Source organism: Globicephala melas, chromosome 15 (genome assembly GCF_963455315.2).
Source record: "Globicephala melas chromosome 15, mGloMel1.2, whole genome shotgun sequence".
Classification (NCBI taxonomy): Eukaryota; Metazoa; Chordata; class Mammalia; order Artiodactyla; family Delphinidae; genus Globicephala; species Globicephala melas.
The window spans coordinates 22,349,997-22,367,332 of NC_083328.1; the positions used below are offsets into that span (position 1 = coordinate 22,349,997).

At 48.7% G+C, this 17,336-nt stretch overlaps 1 protein-coding gene across 1 annotated transcript; it reads left to right on the forward strand.

Moving 5' to 3' along the window:
* The first annotated feature begins 497 nt into the window (after positions 1-497).
* Positions 498-16,100, forward strand: UMOD (uromodulin). Its single transcript, XM_060284991.1, has 11 exons — positions 498-591; positions 3,133-3,329; positions 4,499-5,275; positions 5,372-5,479; positions 6,614-6,822; positions 7,773-7,921; positions 10,242-10,487; positions 13,048-13,210; positions 13,801-13,882; positions 14,809-14,850; positions 15,886-16,100. The coding sequence occupies exons 2-11, from the start codon at positions 3,236-3,238 to the stop codon at positions 15,945-15,947; spliced, it is 1,932 nt and encodes a 643-aa protein (XP_060140974.1). The 5' UTR covers positions 498-591; positions 3,133-3,235; the 3' UTR covers positions 15,948-16,100.
* The last annotated feature ends 1,236 nt before the right edge of the window (positions 16,101-17,336 follow it).

Here is a 17,336-nt window from a genome sequence, read left to right on the forward strand (position 1 = left end):
ACTCCCCATGTTCCTGTCCAGGATCTCTGCTCAAACAACTCCAAGAGCCACCTGGAGCGCCATCTTTAATCCTTGAGAGACACCCAAACTCGGATTTTGACAGAGCCTCATGTGCACCAACCAGAAATGCTATTCACCATCCAGGATGGAGAAAAAGAATATTAAGAACTTTTATTTTCTTCTTAAGCTATAGAAAAGAGAGGGAAAAAAAGACATATTCTTATGGGGGAAAAAAAGGAAAAGGATACAAACAGCCAGTTCAGAAAAGAATAATAGTAAACAAATGAAAAGATAATAACGTCCCTTTTCATCGAAGAACTGCCAAAGTAAATAACAATGAGATATTTCTCACTTTTCGACGAAGATGAAAGTTAGTGCTCAGGGTGGGTGAGTACTGTGGTGGGATTGTAAACTCATTTTTAAAGATCTCTCTGGGGTGTTTTTTGGGAAGAGGTATCAAAATTCTTAAAACTGTGCCACCTCTTTGACCCAGTAATGTCACACCTATGAAATTCCCCTGAGGAGGTGAGTGTGACGCTGCCGATGGTCGCCCAACCACTAAACCAGGCGGAAGAAGAAAGCCCTGAAAAAGTAAGTGCTGTGGGCCATTGTCATATTTCCTGCGCAGCCTGAGTTCACACACATCTGATTTTTCTCAGTATGGGATTTCCGTCAGCATGGAATTAGGTCAGGAGACACGGGGTTGGACCCAGCCAGGCTCTGTCATTTTCTAGCCCGTGTCTGTACGTCAGCAAAGCAGCATCGGCAGTGACTTCCACAGATGGTATCATTGCTACATGCCTTTACTTGCATCATCTCCTTTAATCACCGTAACAACTCTAGGAGATGGGTATTGTCATTTTCTAGATGACGAAAATGACCTCAGGAAGGAAAGAAATGAGCCTACTGGCACACAGCAATGGCTGATGAGGATTCAGATGGACTGACTCCAAAGTTAGTTTGTTCAATCACAAAGTTATCCACCTCCCAAGGGACCTTCCTTTGTGGGAATTCAGATTTCTTCATTCATAAAGTGAGTCTGGTCCAACGATGTCTGAGTTATCTTCTGGCTCTGACCTTCAGCCATTCTCAGCTCCTTTCCTGCTCCCATCTGGACCCCCGGGGAGCTGGCTTAGCCCATGAGGATGCAGTGTGCTTTGGAACCGGAGTGACCACAGGTACGTGTCCCAGTATGGGCAACGAACACTCTTTTCTCCTGGAGCAGCCTGGCTTCAGATTCTGACCTCTGCTGGCTCCACCTCGTCCTTTTGAGTGACCAAGAACAAGCCCAGTAACCTGGCACTGTTTTCCCAGTTAATTTCTAACTAAGGAATCTCTTGATTCCAAAAGGTGCAAAACAGAGGGCTTGTAACTGTGGGCACAAGTGTGACCCCCAATGTCAATCATTTGGGGTCTCTACCAATTAGGAAAAAGAATAACAACCACCTCACAGCCTAGGAAAGGAAAACACTGTGCCAAAGGGAGAAAGTATTCCACCCCCCAGGAAAACAATCAAGAAATAGAACCAGAGAATAACTGGAGGAGAGAGTGCCAGTGGCGGGCAGACGTGTGTATATATATATACATATATATATAGAAGGCACACACTTGTAAACGGATTAATTCTACCTTTCTGGCTTCAGGTAAGGCTATCTGCAGCTCTCACTTCTCCTAGCCACCTCTCCCCATCTGGTCTTCTGCTGATTTCCATTCTGTTTGAGGGAGGGGGGAGCAGAAATGAGGAGATTGGACACTTGGGTCAGACCTAGGTTGAGTCCTCACTCTGCTGACCATTGGCTTCGTGAGCTTTGGTAAGTCAATCCCCCTCTCTTTCAGCCTGTGCTTCCCTAATAACAATTTTTTCATTCATTCAATTCCTATTAGTGAAGTGGCTACTATGTGCCAGGCAGTGGGGTATACAGCAGTGAACAAGAGTATCTGTTCTGAGCCTGCTTTGCACATCTCATCTCAGTTAATCCCTGGACCACAATAGGCAGGCGGTTATTAGCCAAACTATAGGTCACAACCTATTAGTGGATCATGAAACCATTTGTGGATTACATTCAGAATTTTATTTTAATTAAATACAATAGAATATGTCATCAAGGAATGCACACCGTAATGGTAAGAATTGTTTTATAAAACATTCGTTTCACATGTGCATGTGCGTGTGTGTGTGTGTGTGTGTGTGTGTGTACAAGCAGCTGTACAGGGTCATGGCATAAACTAATTTCCTTATAGCAGATCATTGTCTCAAAGGCTTGCAAAACACTTTTCTAGGTCACAGGTTCTTTGACGACAGGGGACTTCTTCACAGTGAGCCCGATGCAGTGTCGTCACTCAATTTGTGCAAGCACTGATCTCTATTTCATAGATGAGGAAACTAAGTCTTAGCGAATTGAAATACATCGCCCAGTGTTACACTATGAGTTTACCAATCATAGTGATTGGTAAAATAGGGATTTGAATCCTGGTTGCAGGCTCCAGATCCCACATATTTAACCACCATGCTACGCTATTTTGCGGCTGTAAAAATTGGGGTAATAGTAGATTATTTTGCCAGGTGGGTGAAATAATAAGTGAGCACTCTGGAAACATTAAAATACATTACGAAGGTTAATCACCTCTCAAGTTGCTTATCTCAAGCCACTTCTTTACAATATGTGAGCTGCATGAAGTCAGGGACTTTGTCTGTCACCTTGGTGCATAGTTCCCTGTTTGGCACATAGTAACTACTCAATAAATGTTTGTTGAATGAATAAACGTATCTGGGCAAGTTCAAAGTTTCCCATCAGGGGATCAGGAGTTGGCTGTTAAGACCCAAAGCTGCCTCCAGTAAGATGGTGAGTCCAGAACACTCCCCCGTCTTGCTGGTTCCTGCTCCAGATGAGAGATTTGGTTCTTCCAAATGCGCTGAAACTGGGGAAGCTGATGCTGGGATGTGAGTGGGAGTTAAGAGTAGAGCCACAGAGAGGAAAACCCCGCCAAAGCAAGGGCCACAGCAATACACACTTTTTGTGGTTCACATAAATGGCATCTCCTGGACTTACGCAGTGCACAACCAAAGTACTCCTCCCAACTGTGGGGCTGGAAGTTAAATCATGTGTTTATCCCATCCGTCTCTGTTCACAGGACTTCAGGTGTCAAGGACAAGTTGGAAACCCCAAGAGGCCAACCTTTCCTTGCCTTTGGGAAAGTCTCCCCAGACCAGAAGTAGCTGAGAAGAGCAGAAAAGATGAAGTGGCTCTTCTCTTCGACCTTAATGTGGATGGTAGTGGTGGTGACCTCTTGGGTCGTCATAGCTGCAGTCTCTGACACCTCGGCAGCGAGTAAGTGCTGTGTGCGTACAGTGAGCAGTGCCCATGTTAGCAGAGGCGGTTTCGATCCCTCTCCTATTATGCTTGGGATCTGCACAGTCTTTATTCTAAATTCATTTCTTACTCTATAATGTACATAGGACTCACCCAGGAATTTTACTAAAATGCAGATTCTGATTCAGTAAGTCCAGAGTGGGGCCTGAGACTCTGCATTCTAACAAGCTCCCAGATAATGCTGCTGCTGTGGTCCTTGGATCACATATTGAGAGACTAAAGTCTAGAACATCACTAAGGCCCCCGGCACTTCACTGGAAGGTCAAGAACATATTCAACCACACAGGAGATTTGAACACACCCAGGTGGCTCCCAAATACCTCCCGTTTAACACTTAAGTGACCATTCCATTGGGTTGCACCATTGCTCCAGCTTTTCCTTGGAGAAGGGAGCTGGCCACCACCCCACAATCCCCAGCTGGGGTACTTTGGGACAGAGAGTAAATACCATCGTGTTGTCGTGGTTAAGAGCACACACTCTATGGTCCTGCCACCTCGGTTTGTGTCCTAACTCTGCTGCTCACCAGTGGAGCAAGTGGCTTAAAACTTCTGAATCTTGTTTCCTCACCTTTAAAATAAGGGCAAATACAAAAGTCATTCCCCAGGGCCATTGGAGAGGATTCAATGAGCTAATGAATAGAAAGTGCCTATCCCAGCGTCTGGCATATACTAGGTGCTTAATAAACAACAGCTCACTATCTTTACTGTTATCGCGTTGGCCAGAAGGTTCGTTTGGATTTCTCCATACGATCTTATTATTATTGTCACAGAGGAACAAAGTGTGACTGCCACCACCAGATAGAGAGAGGAAACAGGGAAGGAGATCTGAGCAAAAGGCATAGAGTGTACCAAGTCGGGGAAGGGGTGACAGGGTCACCTAAGTGCTACCAAAGGTCAAGAACTCTGCATTATTCCTCTGGAGGTGGAAAGGTGGACATTTGAAAAGAAGACACAGCTTGAAGGCAATGCTTAGACACCATCAGGGGAGTTTGGTTTGTTTCTTTCGAAGGTGGTCGGCTATGAGCTAAGTCTTAAAGAACGTGGGTACCCTAAGGGACACGGGAAGAGTCTCTGGGTGACCAGTGGCCTAGCGGCCTCCACTCTGAGTCTGGTTTCTTCTGTCCGCAGGAAGCTGCTCTGAATGTCACAGCAATGCCACCTGCTTGGAGGATGGGGCTGCCACTACGTGCTCCTGCCAGGCGGGCTTCACTGGCGATGGCCTCGAGTGCGAGGACCTGGACGAATGCGCCACTCCTGGGACACACAACTGCTCCGCCCCCAGCAGCTGCGTGAACACCCCAGGTTCCTACACGTGCGTCTGCCCCGAAGGCTTCCGCCTGAGCTCCGAGCTCGGCTGCACGGACGTGGATGAGTGTGCAGAGCCAGGGCTCAGCCACTGCCACACCCTGGCCTCCTGCGTCAACAGCGAGGGCAACTACTCGTGCGTGTGCCCCGCGGGCTACTGGGGGGACGGGAGGCACTGTGAGTGCTCCCCGGGCTCCTGCGGGCCTGGCCTGGACTGCGTGCACGAGGGCGACACGCTCGTGTGCGCCGACCCGTGCCAGGCCCACCGTATCCTGGACGAGTACTGGCGCAGCGCCCAGTACGGCGCGGGCTACGCCTGTGACTCCGACGTGGCCGGCTGGTACCGCTTCGTGGGCCAGGGCGGCGTGCGCCTGGCCGAGACCTGCGTGCCCGTCCTGCGCTGCAACACGGCCGCCCCCATGTGGCTCAATGGCACGCACCCGTCGAGCAGCGAGGGCATCGTGAGCCGCAGGGCCTGCGCGCACTGGAGCGGCCACTGCTGCCTGTGGGACACGCTCGTCCAGGTGAAGGCCTGTGCCGGCGGCTACTATGTCTACAACCTGACGGCGCCCCCCGAGTGCCATCTGGCTTACTGCACAGGTGAGTGGGTGACTCCCTGCCACCGCCACCGGGCCGCGTGGGCGCCCCGAGGGACTGGAGCGCATCTTTGTTGATTGTCTGTCTATAACCCTGCAGACCCCGCTTCCGTGGAGGGGACGTGTGAGGAGTGCAGTGTAGACGAGGACTGCAAATCGGATAATGGCAGATGGCACTGCCAGTGCAAACAGGACCTCAGCATCACTGGTGAGGCCAGCGGGGAGGAGGGGAGGTGCTGAGAAATGTCAGCGACCAGGGGAGGGACACATTTCTGTGTGGGAACTGGGGGCCTGTGGGGATGATCCAGGGAATGCTTATTACCCAATCTGAGTGGAAAGCCGGTCCGGTAACATCCATTTAATCCAGCAAGAAGCTCTCTGGGCTCCCAGAGCTTGGGCAACAACCTCACCCCCAGCCTTCTTTCTGAGGCCCCCTGCACCACAGTGGATATGCAGGTGGCTGCCACCGGTTGGCCCGAGGCTACCTGAACCATATTCCTGCAGCACAAGAATGCAGGCGTGGCCCGCAGTCTGCAGTTTCTTGGGCCCGGCCCTCCACTGACCAGCTGAGGACCCTGAGCTGGGCCCTGGCCATCTCTAAACCTGTTTCCCCATATGTATAATGACTGAAGCAGGCTAGTATTTCCCAAATTCCAGTCCTGATTTTAGTCACATCCTTCTTTTAAGTAAACTTGGGACATCGAAGTTCACTGCTGTGTCTGTCTGTGGGAAGTAACACTTACCCTACGTAGACGGTAACAGTAAAAATGAATACGATGAAAGAAAGTTATTCAATTTCAGCAGCTGTGTAAATACTTCAATTTAAAAAGTCCAACCGTATTTTGTTATGTGCTGCAAATACTTAGCCAGAGGTCTGCGCTCTGTTGTTTCAAAGGAAAATTACCAAGTGTAGGGCACTGAAAACATTAGCAGCTATTGAGGACTGTCTCCTTGATGTAGAAAGGATGGAAAGAAATTGCAGTTAACTTATCAGCTTTTTTTGTTTGCTTGTTGTGTTGTTTTGTTTTCTTTTCCTGGGATTCAATGTTATTTAATGCCTGGGCAGTGAACGACCCAAAGATAATACTGTTCTTTGTATACAACCTACTCTTAGGGTAACATGGTCTGGTGGTTGGTCGCGTGGATCCATCCAGTGAGCTGGGAATCCAGTCTCATGTCTCCATGTCTCTCAGAAGGGAGACCACAGCGGCAGACCGAAGCGAGTCTGAGTACCCCCAGCTGGTGGCCAACCTGGCTAGCTGGGCCTGGGCCCTGGGGATGTGCCGTACCCTGAATTGTGATCCCAGACCTCCCTCCAATCCTGCCTTCTCAATCATTTCAGATCTCTCCCTCCTGGAGCGCAGGCTGGAATGTGGGGTCAATGACATTAAGCTGTCCCTGGGCAAGTGCCAGGTCCAGAGCCTGGGCTTTGAGAAGGTCTTCATGTACCTGCGGGACAGCCAGTGCTCGGGCTTCCCTGAGAGGGGCGACCGGGACTGGATGTCCGTGGTGACCCCAGCCAGGGATGGGCCCTGTGGGACGGTGATGACGGTACGTTCTGGCCAACGTGGGACAGGGTCAGAGCACTGCCTGCTTCAAGCCTAGCCCTACCACTTGCTAGCTGTGTGAGTTTGGGTGACTTAGTTAACCTAGCTGTGCCTCAGCTTCCTCAGCTGTAACATGGAGTAATAATAGTACCTTCTGCATAGGGTTAAGAGGGTTAAAGGAGTTAATGTGTGTGAAATGATTAGGACGGTGACTGGCACATAATAAGTGCTCGGTAAATGTTAGCTGCAAATAAGAGGATGATCCATAGTGATAGTTCCCCATTTTACAGATGGGAAAGGTGAGGCCCAGACAGTGCAATGACTGTTCTAAGCCAGTAGGTATCAGCGCTGAGTTCAGAAGCAGATCTGTTTGTCTCTGGCCATCCTGGGAGGCAGGGTCTGCATCACTGATGTTTGTAGACCCAGGACCTCAGCTATAGAAGCCTCCTCCAAAGGGACCCAGAGGTAAACACTTGTGTGAGTGGGCTCTGCTTCCTCCCATCTCCCTCATCCCCCAAAAGAAAAAGAAAGAGGACAAAAGAAACAAGGAAAAAATTGTCATTTGCCAGATATGGTTTTTTGAAGTTCCACCATTAATGATGACTCGGTACGTGGTTTTCAGTCTTTGTAGTGTTTGCGAGAGGAAGCATGGGGTGATGGGAAGAGTCCAGGCTTGTTAGAGCCCCCGGACCAGGGGCAAGTCACGCAGTTCCCATGAACTTCTGTCTCCTTTCAAGAGGCAGGGAGGTGCTTGCCTTGCCTCTTAGGGTCATTGCATGGTCAGTGCAATGATGCAATATGAGAGTTTAGCTGGGGTGAGGGAAGGGGGCTAGCACATGAGTCGTGCTCACGGAAACTGGGAGGGCAGTTTCAACACCTTTGGCTTTGAATCTTACTCAGATTCTATGCCCCTTTTCCCACCCTCCCTCCCCCCACCTCCCCACCCTAACACAGAGGAATGAAACTCATGCCACATACAGCAACACTCTCTACCTGGCAGATGAGCTCATCATCCGTGACCGCAACATCAAAATCAACTTTGCGTGCTCCTATCCCCTGGACATGAAAGTCAGCCTGAAGACCTCCCTGCAGCCAATGGTCAGGTGCGGCCAGAGAGGGTCCCCAACGTCCCTGGCCGGCTCCACCCCACAACCCCTTAGGCACCAGGCCCTTAGCTTCCCTGTCAACTGCCGCCCATAAGAAGCTGGGTGGAGGGAGGTGGCTGGGAGGTAGTGTTGGACTCCATAAGGAGCCCCTAAGGAGCCCAGCTAGGAAGTCAGGGGGCTGCTTTCAAATCCTGGCTCCATCCCACAGATGGCTTTGGGAAGTTGATGGCCCACTCCGAGTGTCAGTCTTCTCATATGTGAAAGGGGTGTGGCAATGCTCGACTGTCTTTCTTAGAAGCACAAAAGTGCTCTGCAGAGGTGAAACCGACGTTAGGGTCCCTGGCTTATCAGAGGGGTAGGGTGGTGGGACCAGAGGAAAGGAGGGAGAGGTCTCAGTTCAGACCTGCTATGGGACTGGGCAAACTGTACCCCATATCTGGACCTCAGTTTCTTTCTCTGTAAATGGAAGGAGTTTGAATAAAGAGGGGTTTACAATTTATGCTTCTTGGAGTGTGAGGGTCTTTAACGAGGTGATTTAGGGGTGGGAACCAGAAAACTTCCACCCACGTTGAGGGCCACATGAGGTTTTATTTTTTTCCTATTTTTTAAATTGAAGTATAGTTGATTTACAATGTTGTGTCCATTATGGTTTATCATAGGATATTGAATACAGTTCCCTGTGCTCTACAGTAGGACCTTGTTGTTTATCCATTCTGTATATAAAGCTTACATCTGCTAACCCCGACCTCCCACTCCATCCCTCCCCAACCCCCTCACAAGTCTGTTCTCTATGTCCGTGAGTCTTGGCAACCACAAGTCTGTTCTCTATGTCCGTGAGTCTGTTTCTGTTTCATAGATAGGTTCATTTGTGTCATATTTTAGATTCCACATATAAGTGATATCATATGGTATTTGTCTTTCTCCTTCTGACTTACTTCACTTAGTATGATAATCTCTAGTTGCATCCATATTGCTGCAAATGGCATTATTTCATCCTTTTTTATAGCTGAGTAGTATTCCTTTGTATATATATGTACCACATCTTTATCAGTTTTATTATTTAAAAAAATAAAAGGATCCTGTTGCTGAATAAACTTGAAAATCTCTGAATAGGATGAATCACAAGCCAATGAAGCTGATACTGGAAAAAAATAATAGTTGTAATAATAACAAGTGTTTACTGAGAGCTGACCATATGTCAGGCATTGTGCTAAGTGCTCTCCATGGAACATCTCATTGAAAGCTTAGCGCACCCCAGGAGGTGTAAGTATTATTATTATTCCCATTATACAGATATGGAAATTGAAGGTCAAAGAAGGTTTAGTAAATTGTCCAAAGTTGTAGAGGCTAGTAAATGACAGAGCTGGGATTCAAACCCAGGCTGTCAGGCATAGAGTCCCCAATCTACCATGACCTTTTCTTTGAAGCTTGCCCACGGTCACATGTTCCCTGGGCCAACCAGACTTGGGGAAGGACACTGGGCACTGATGAGGGTGCTTGGCTGACTTGAAGGAAGACAGTTACTCATTGTCTGCCTTTGTGTGGAGTATCACCTGGCCAAGCAGTGCCCTGGAACAACGTGGCCATGTCCCAGGCCTGGTAGGTTGCAGGGAACAACACATCTGTATGCAGATCTCTCTCTGGCTTGAGCTAGAAATCTCATTCCAGTCTAACCAAGTCCAAACCAATAACCCCATTCTCACCTCTGAAATGGACTTCCACATGACTATTCCTCATGTACCCCATTTCCTCGGGCATCAGTCTTTCAGTGTCCTTTGTAGGATAATCCCATGGAGTCTACGTCAGTGTGGCTGTTTTTAATGTGATTTAAAATAACCCATTTTACAACCCCCAATCTTCTGCTGTAGGTGGAGCCAGAACTCTGACTAAGGCCTGTAGGACTCATAGCCCATCTTTTTAAACTGTTCTGGATTAAGACCAAAAACGGAATCTCGGTGATTCCCTAGAGAAAGTGCTCGCGGCCCTTCTTGAACGCAGGGGCCACACCTGAGGGGGTGGACATGTTACAGAAAATACGGTCTATGGATCAGAAGCGGCAGCATCACCCGGGAGCTCGTTAGAAAAGCAGAACCCTGAGCCCCACCCCAAACCTACAGAACCAGAACCTGCATTTCACCAAGATCCCTAAGTGACCTGTGTGTAGTTTACAGAGCAATGGTTGGTGGGTTCCAGTCCTATTGCTGGATAAAAATGCAAGTAACTGGCAGGACCTGCTTAGGAATGCAGACCAGAAGGGATGACCTGTCTGTTGTTGTTCTCAGCTCTGGTTCTCTCACCAGCCCCTCTCCTCCCGCAGCGCCCTAAACATCAGCATGGGTGGGACCGGAACGTTCACCGTGTGGATGGCGCTCTTCCAGAGCCCTGCCTACGTGCAGCCCTACCAAGGCTCCTCCGTGACCCTGTCCACCGAGGCGTTTCTCTATGTGGGCACCATGCTGGATGGGGGCGACTTGTCCCGGTTTGCACTGCTGATGACCAACTGCTATGCCACACCCAGCAGCAATGCCACAGACCCCTTGAAGTACTTCATCATCCAGGACAGGTAAGGCCCATGGATGGAATTTGGGAGCAGGGAGGGTCTTTGGACTTGGATGGGTACAAAGTACATTTTTATATTCATTCACCTCTAGCTGAAGTTTAGCATTGCCATTCCTTATGATATAGGCAAGAAACCACAGAAATATTAGCAGGACATATGAAAACATTTGCACACATCATGCTTTTTAGTTACTATGGTATTAGAACTTCTACTAGATATTATTTGATGTAATATCAAATCCATGCACTTGTAAATATATATACATTTATATAATAGATATGTAAATATATAATGCATGTATCAAAAGTTTTAATATTTTAAGAGCTATGTTTAATTGGTTTTCTTTATAATCTTATGTAATTTAGTTTATGCATTTAAGGCATTATTTTTGAGGAGGGAAGCATGGGCTTCACCAGATGGTGGAGGGGGTCCAGGACTCAGAAAAGGATGAGAAACCTGATGGAGAGGCAGGCCCCAGGCAGGAGCAGGCTGGCACTTGGCTGGGAGGAGTGCAGTGAAGGTACGGTTAGCCAAGGGCCAACTGAAACAGGCAGGACACAGATGGGCTGCTTTTGGCTCAAGTGCATTAGAGAACCATGAACCACACTGTGAGAAAGTAGCTCACAGTTTCATTCATAAATTGAACAGATATTTTTGGAAGTTTACGTGTGCCAGGCTGTGTGAATAACAGTGAATACAAGGGACAAAAATCTCTGCCCCCAACAGTGAATACAAGGGACAAAAATCTCTGCCCCCATATAGCTGATATTCTAAGCAGGGAGACCAACAATTAAACAAAAGTGACATCCGTGGCAGATTAATGATGAAGGGGCTATGGAAAAAAAAACCTAAGCAGGAAAAGGGGAGGGCATTTGCCATTTTAATAGAACAATCAGAGAGAGCACTCCCAGGAGACCCTGACCTATTTCTGTTTCAGTTCTCTTAGAATCTGCATGGTCAAATCAAGGGGGGAAGTCTCAGCCGGGTGCTCATCTGAGGCTCACACTTCTGTTATTTGCTAATCTCCCTTTGCAACGAAAAGAAAGGAGAGTAGAAGTCTGTTTGGGGCCTTTTCCAGTCAACAGTGTCTAAGTAAAATGTAAGAGCACTGTTTTACTTTATATTTATTAGTATGGTCACGTTTTATAGATGGCAACGAATACTGGTTTGCTATTTGTGGTTGTGATCTTCTAAAAAATAGATGTATTTCAGTAAAACGGTGTGTAGATTTAAAGAAAAATAGTAATCATACTATAATAATGTAAAATAATAATACAGATATTGGGAAACAGGAAAGCATTCATGGAGACGGTTTCTGGATAAGGCAAAAAAAGAACTGAAATTTGGAAAATGCTGGCATGACCTCGATTGGGGCATCATGGACACTTGGGGTTCATATCTTGATTTCGCTATTTCTTAGTTTGAGACACAAGTCAGCTCATCTCTCTGGATATTCATGTTCTCATATGTGAAATAGGCATAAATAAAACCTACCATGCAGGGATTTTTTAAGCTTTTTTTTTTTGTCTGAGTATAAAGGTAGAGCATGTACATTGTGGGAAGCTTGGAAAGTTTTGAAAAAGAAGCATGAAGAAATGCTGGCTGTGGCCCTGTGTTTCTGCCGTGGCATGGGTGGGAGCTGGGCTGAGGACCGCCAGTCTGTGAGAGGCTCAGAATATCACGGGGTGTGTAAAGAGGAGACAAGTTGGGGAGACCATGGGCAGCTAGAGGAGACACGTAGGTGCCTTGCTTGGGTTGGGTGCCTGGGGCTGCCGAGGGCAGTGCTGGGTGCCACTCTCTCTGCCTTTCATGAGGTGGGTCCCCTTAACCTCAGGGCTTTTATTTTGCCAAGCGAAGTCGGATCTGAATTGTAGGGGACACAGAGCAGAGTGAACACCACCCCCAGAAGTTCCTTTCTCGCTTCTCCTATGCAATCATCCTTCAGCCCCTTTTCTAAATCCATTTTGAGCAGATCATGTGAAAGGGCAGACAGGGTACCTGATCTGCCTGCCGAGAGTACTGCTCCAGCCCAGCACCCGTGGGAGTCTCCGAACATGCGGTTTTGAGTTTCTATCCATGTGTTCGGGTGCGTTGTGTATGTGTGTAGATGAGCACACACACTCCCATTTGGTCAGTGGCCCTCAGTGCTCAGACGTTTCCACTGTTAAAATTAACACCAGGCACCAGTGAACAGCCAATAAATGGTAGGTAATGATTCCTGCATGCCATTTCCTGGGAAATCAGGAAGTGCTGACTTTAGGATGGTTGCAGCTCTGGACCGATGACATTTTTACTTTAGAATCATATATATGTATCACCTATTGTACGTCACATGCTGTAATAAGTACTTTGTAATTTTAACTCATTTAATCCTTGCAACTATCTTATGGTGTGGGCTACAATTATTAGTCCTCCTACGTAGATAGGGAAACAAGCTCAGAAAGGTTAAGTAAATGGCCCACGGTCACACAGCTAATAAGTGGTGGAGTGAGATTTAAATCCAGGAAGTCTGGCCCCAGAGTGTTTGCTTAACCAACCATGTTATATGACGTAAACTTCCCAGATGTCCACTCACGGAGGACTCAACCATCCAAGTGGAGGAGAATGGGGAGTCCCCTCAGGGGCGCTTTTCTGTCCAGATGTTCCGTTTTGCTGGAAACTATGACCTGGTCTACCTGCACTGTGAAGTGTACCTCTGCGACACCGTGAATGAAAAGTGCAAACCTGTGAGTCACCTCCCCTCCCTCAGCCTGCTCGCCACGTCCTCCGCCACGCCCAGCTCCCATAACCGAAGACATTTGGCCACAGGTTCAAAGAAAACATATAGACATGTTTCTGTTTTAGTACAGGGGTAGACAGAGCAATAAGATGAGGCTGCTGTAGCCGGGCAGGAGACCTAGGCTGTGGGGAAGTCAGGTGGGGTCAGGGCAGTGCAACAGGACCTCTGGCTTACCTGCAAGCTTGTGTTCTAATAACAGAAACTGACATTTTTAAGCACTGAGTGCGACTTATGTGTGTAAACTTTTTAATACTTCACAGCGGCTCTGGGAAGGAGGTATTTTACCAGTCCCTTTTTCTATATGGGGAGAGAGGCGCAGAGGCTCAGTGACTTTCCTAAGATCATACATCTAACATATGGGAGAGCTGGGACATGAGCCCACGTATACCGATCCCCTAACAACCCCTGCCTCTACCATCCTCAAGTCCCGGCCTGAGGCAGGAGGTTGCTCCTGTGAAGGGTGTGGCCCACTCCCCCTGGCAGGGCCACATGCAGTCTCCCTTGTGGAAAGGTTTCTTTGTCACCCTCTCCCTGCAGACCTGCTCCGAGACCAGATTCCGCAGGGGGGGCTTCATAGACCAAACCCGTGTCCTAAACTTGGGTCCCATCACACGGAAAGGTAAGAGGGCCCCTCCCTTCCCCACATTCCTGGCAAGAAATGTTCTCTGGAGGTGAGGAGGGGTGACAGAACCTGGCACTTGGGGTCTTACTGGGGTCTGAAGAACTGGAGCAAGTAAATCCTGCGAGGCGAGGTAGACTATAAGCTGCCTTCCTCTTGCCGGTTCTCATTCATTCATTCATTGCACAGCTGGCTTCTCATGCCTGCCTTGTGCCAGGCCTTGTGCTAGTGGCTAGGGTCTCAGGATGAACAGCAACAGGTACGAGGCTGGCTCATGTGGCACTTACGGACCAGGAGGGGAGACATCATTCAAATAATCATGTATCTCTGCAGTTGCGATAAGTGCAGTCACGAAAATGGATCAGGAACTCTGAGCTCTTACGGCAGGGGGAGCAGACCTAGTGAGGAGGGTTGGGGAAGAATGGAGCTGAGGTTTGGAAATTGAGAAGGGATTAACTAAGAGGGGTCAGGAGAAGCAGAGGAGAGGGAGGAATCCCAGGGAGAGAGTAGAGCATGGGCAAAGGGCCTGTGGCAGGAGGGAGCCTACCGTGCTAGAGTAACTGGGATAAAGCCAGGCAGGCTGGAAGGAGGAGGGTGAGCTGATGCAGGTTGGGGACCAAACCATGTGAGTCCTTAAAGTACTTCTTCTCTTTCTTCTCCTCCTCCTTCCCCTCCCCCTCCCCCTCCTCCTCCCCCCTCCTCCCCCTCCCCCTCCTTTTAATTGAAATATAATAGACATGTGGTTCTTGCTAAGGTTTTGGGCCTTTCTCTTGAAAGTAGCTGGCAGCCCCTGAGGGGTCCAAAGCAGGGGAGTGACATGATCAGATTGGGGTTTCAAAAAGACCACTCTAGCTGGAAGGAAGAGCAGATGGAAGGGACTTTACCCAGGCTTCCCCATGCACTGATCCTTCTGTTTCCTCCCACAGGGAGCCAGGCCACAGTCTCAAGGGCTGCTCCCAGTAGCTCGGGTAAGTTCAGGTCCTCTTTGCACAGGGACTTGCACCAGAACCTTCCTCTGGGGCTTTTATCTGTGGGCCCAGGGTATGCTGGAGTACCTGGCCTGCTCGAGCTGAGCTCTGAAGAGGTGAGGGCACTTACGGAAAGTCTTGGACCTGGGGCTGCACACATAGCCATGCTGTCCCACAACAGTGTGCATGGACGCAGGCAGGCACAGACAGGTGCACAAGAACAGAAGTCACCCAGACGTTCACACACACGCGAGGTCACGTGCACATATTCACATTCACACACAGAGGTGCGTGACAGCTGTAGCCGCATGTGTGCATATCTGTATATACAGACACATACTCGCTTGTTACGCACCTGTACACAGTGAACAAGCACACACTCTAGATCTGAACCTTGGGCACTTCCTGAAGCTTCAAGGCTCATCTCTGACACCTTTTTCAGGATGCTTAGTGCCGGGATGAACACAGCAGAAAAACAAGAAACGCTGTTTTTCTGCTTCTCTGCTCCTCTGACCACAAAGGCCGGGGACCGGTAGCATTTTCACGGCCCTTGATTTTTATGGCCACTGAATTGACTGAAAATCTGGACGAAAAGTGAATCCGTGTAACTCGTGTCCTGCTTGGCTCCTGGCACCTAGATCCGAGCAGGTTGTTACACCAACCTAGTATTTGACCTGAGCTAGTTCATCCCAGTATCAGTGAGCTCAGAGCTGGAGAGTCAAGGTATCCCCAAGAGGCTTACCCTTTGCGAATATCCCTCAAGGGCACCAAGGTTGAGTAAGTGCCCTTTTGAGGGGATACCAAGGCTAGTGCCTGCGGAAAGCCTGCCCTTTTCAGATTGGCCCACCTGGGAGGGCACCTTTTTCTAATTGGTTTTCAGGACAGATAAAGAGAAAGCTTCCTTTTTCTAACTGATCAGCCCAGAGAGGGTGTCCTTTCCTATTGGTCAGTTTAGAGGAAGCAGTTCATGTTAGTTTTGCACATAAACTGTGCACATCAGTGCTAGCAGCAGCCCTGTAATTACTTTCCTTTCAGGGCTCCTGAAGGTCTGGTTGCCTCTGCTTCTGTCGGCCACCTTGACCCAGATGTCTCAGTGATCCGTGGCTGGAAACCCTGTGCTCTGTGGCTACCAACTCGCTTCCTACTGACTGGTGAGGCGATGCAGGCTAGCACTCTACTCACAGAGAAAGGAGGCCACATTTCAGTCACTCTGCTCCTGTTTTCTCCCCTTTAATCCTTGCTACCAGAAAACAGCTTGTGTCTTTAAATGCTGCCTTCTCTCAAAATGGGACTTGTGATATGTCTGCACATGAGGCCCCTATCTCCTTAAATAGTGTTACAAAATAATAATTTTGAAAAGTTCAGTCTGTGAGTCATTTATTCACTCAATAAGTATTTATTGGGCACCTGCTCTATGTAGGCACTGTCCGTGGTGCTACGGATCCTATGATGAGAAAAACCAGACTCCATCCCTGCCGTCATGGACTTCATGGTCTGGTCACTGAGACTGGGTCCAACTCTAGTTCTGTGAGCTTAAATAAAATACACAATGTCTCTGAGCTTCATCCATCTATCTATCCATTCAGTCAGTCAGTCAAGAAATATTTGCTGATCACTTACTATGCGCCAGGCACTGTGCTAGCTGCTGGGGATACAGCAGAGAACAAGCCCTGCCCTCCTGGAGCTTAAGGTTTGGCAGGGGAAAAAGAACTTGAACAAGGAATGATAAGTGTGTCAGGCACTGCAGAAATGGAGGGTGTAACAGGGGGCTGCTGCTTCTGCATAATGGGGATAATAGTGATACCCTCACAGGGTTCATTCAGTTTTCCAGAAAAATTTCTTTGAGCACCTAATATATGCCAGGCACTGTGCTAGGTGCTGGGGAAAGACAGACGTGAATAAGATAGACACAGCCCCTGCCTTCTGGAGTCTCACAATCCTTATAGGTGACATACCTGGCACGTCGTCGGGACCCCTCCATCCTTTGCACTTCTCCTTCCCAATGTAGAAGATGTAGACCTGTTTACAGGGACTAGGCAGCAGAAGCAGAAGGCGGACCACTAACCCCATTGAGGGGGGATGCTTTGCAAGGGGGGCCTTCAGGAGGCTCCTTGCACACACAGCCAGAGGCTGCCCAGGAGACTTGGATATCCCAAGGGGCTCTGGACTTCTTTGACCAGTGGACCAAAGGAAGCTGATGCCGATGGGAAACGTCCACCTTGATGCCAGCTGCTTCCCTGGATGGACCCCAGCCATGGCATTCAGGAGAGACCAAGGCCCTGACCCATTATTAGAACCTCTGATCCCAGGGAAAACCACACGTGTGTATCAGCAAACTGGGGACTGTGGGGACAGCATATCTCAAGTTAAGGAACCTCTTATCACACGCAGACACGCACTGAATCCCCATGCCTGCTGCCTTTATGTAAGAGCTTTACGTGGGAGGACGTCCATGGTCAGATGGGCCTGGCTAGACATGTGCAGAA

What these genes read in the sequence shown, in the direction of transcription:
- UMOD (XM_060284991.1), top strand. Translation starts at nt 3,236, where the DNA reads ATGAAGTGGCTCTTCTCTTCGACCTTAATGTGGATGGTAGTGGTGGTG. An exon ending in CTCTGACACCTCGGCAGCGA is followed by an intron (nt 3,330 to 4,498) that starts GTAAGTGCTGTG and finishes TTCTGTCCGCAG; the next exon opens with GAAGCTGCTCTGAATGTCAC. An exon ending in GGGTCCCATCACACGGAAAG is followed by an intron (nt 13,883 to 14,808) that starts GTAAGAGGGCCC and finishes TTCCTCCCACAG; the next exon opens with GGAGCCAGGCCACAGTCTCA.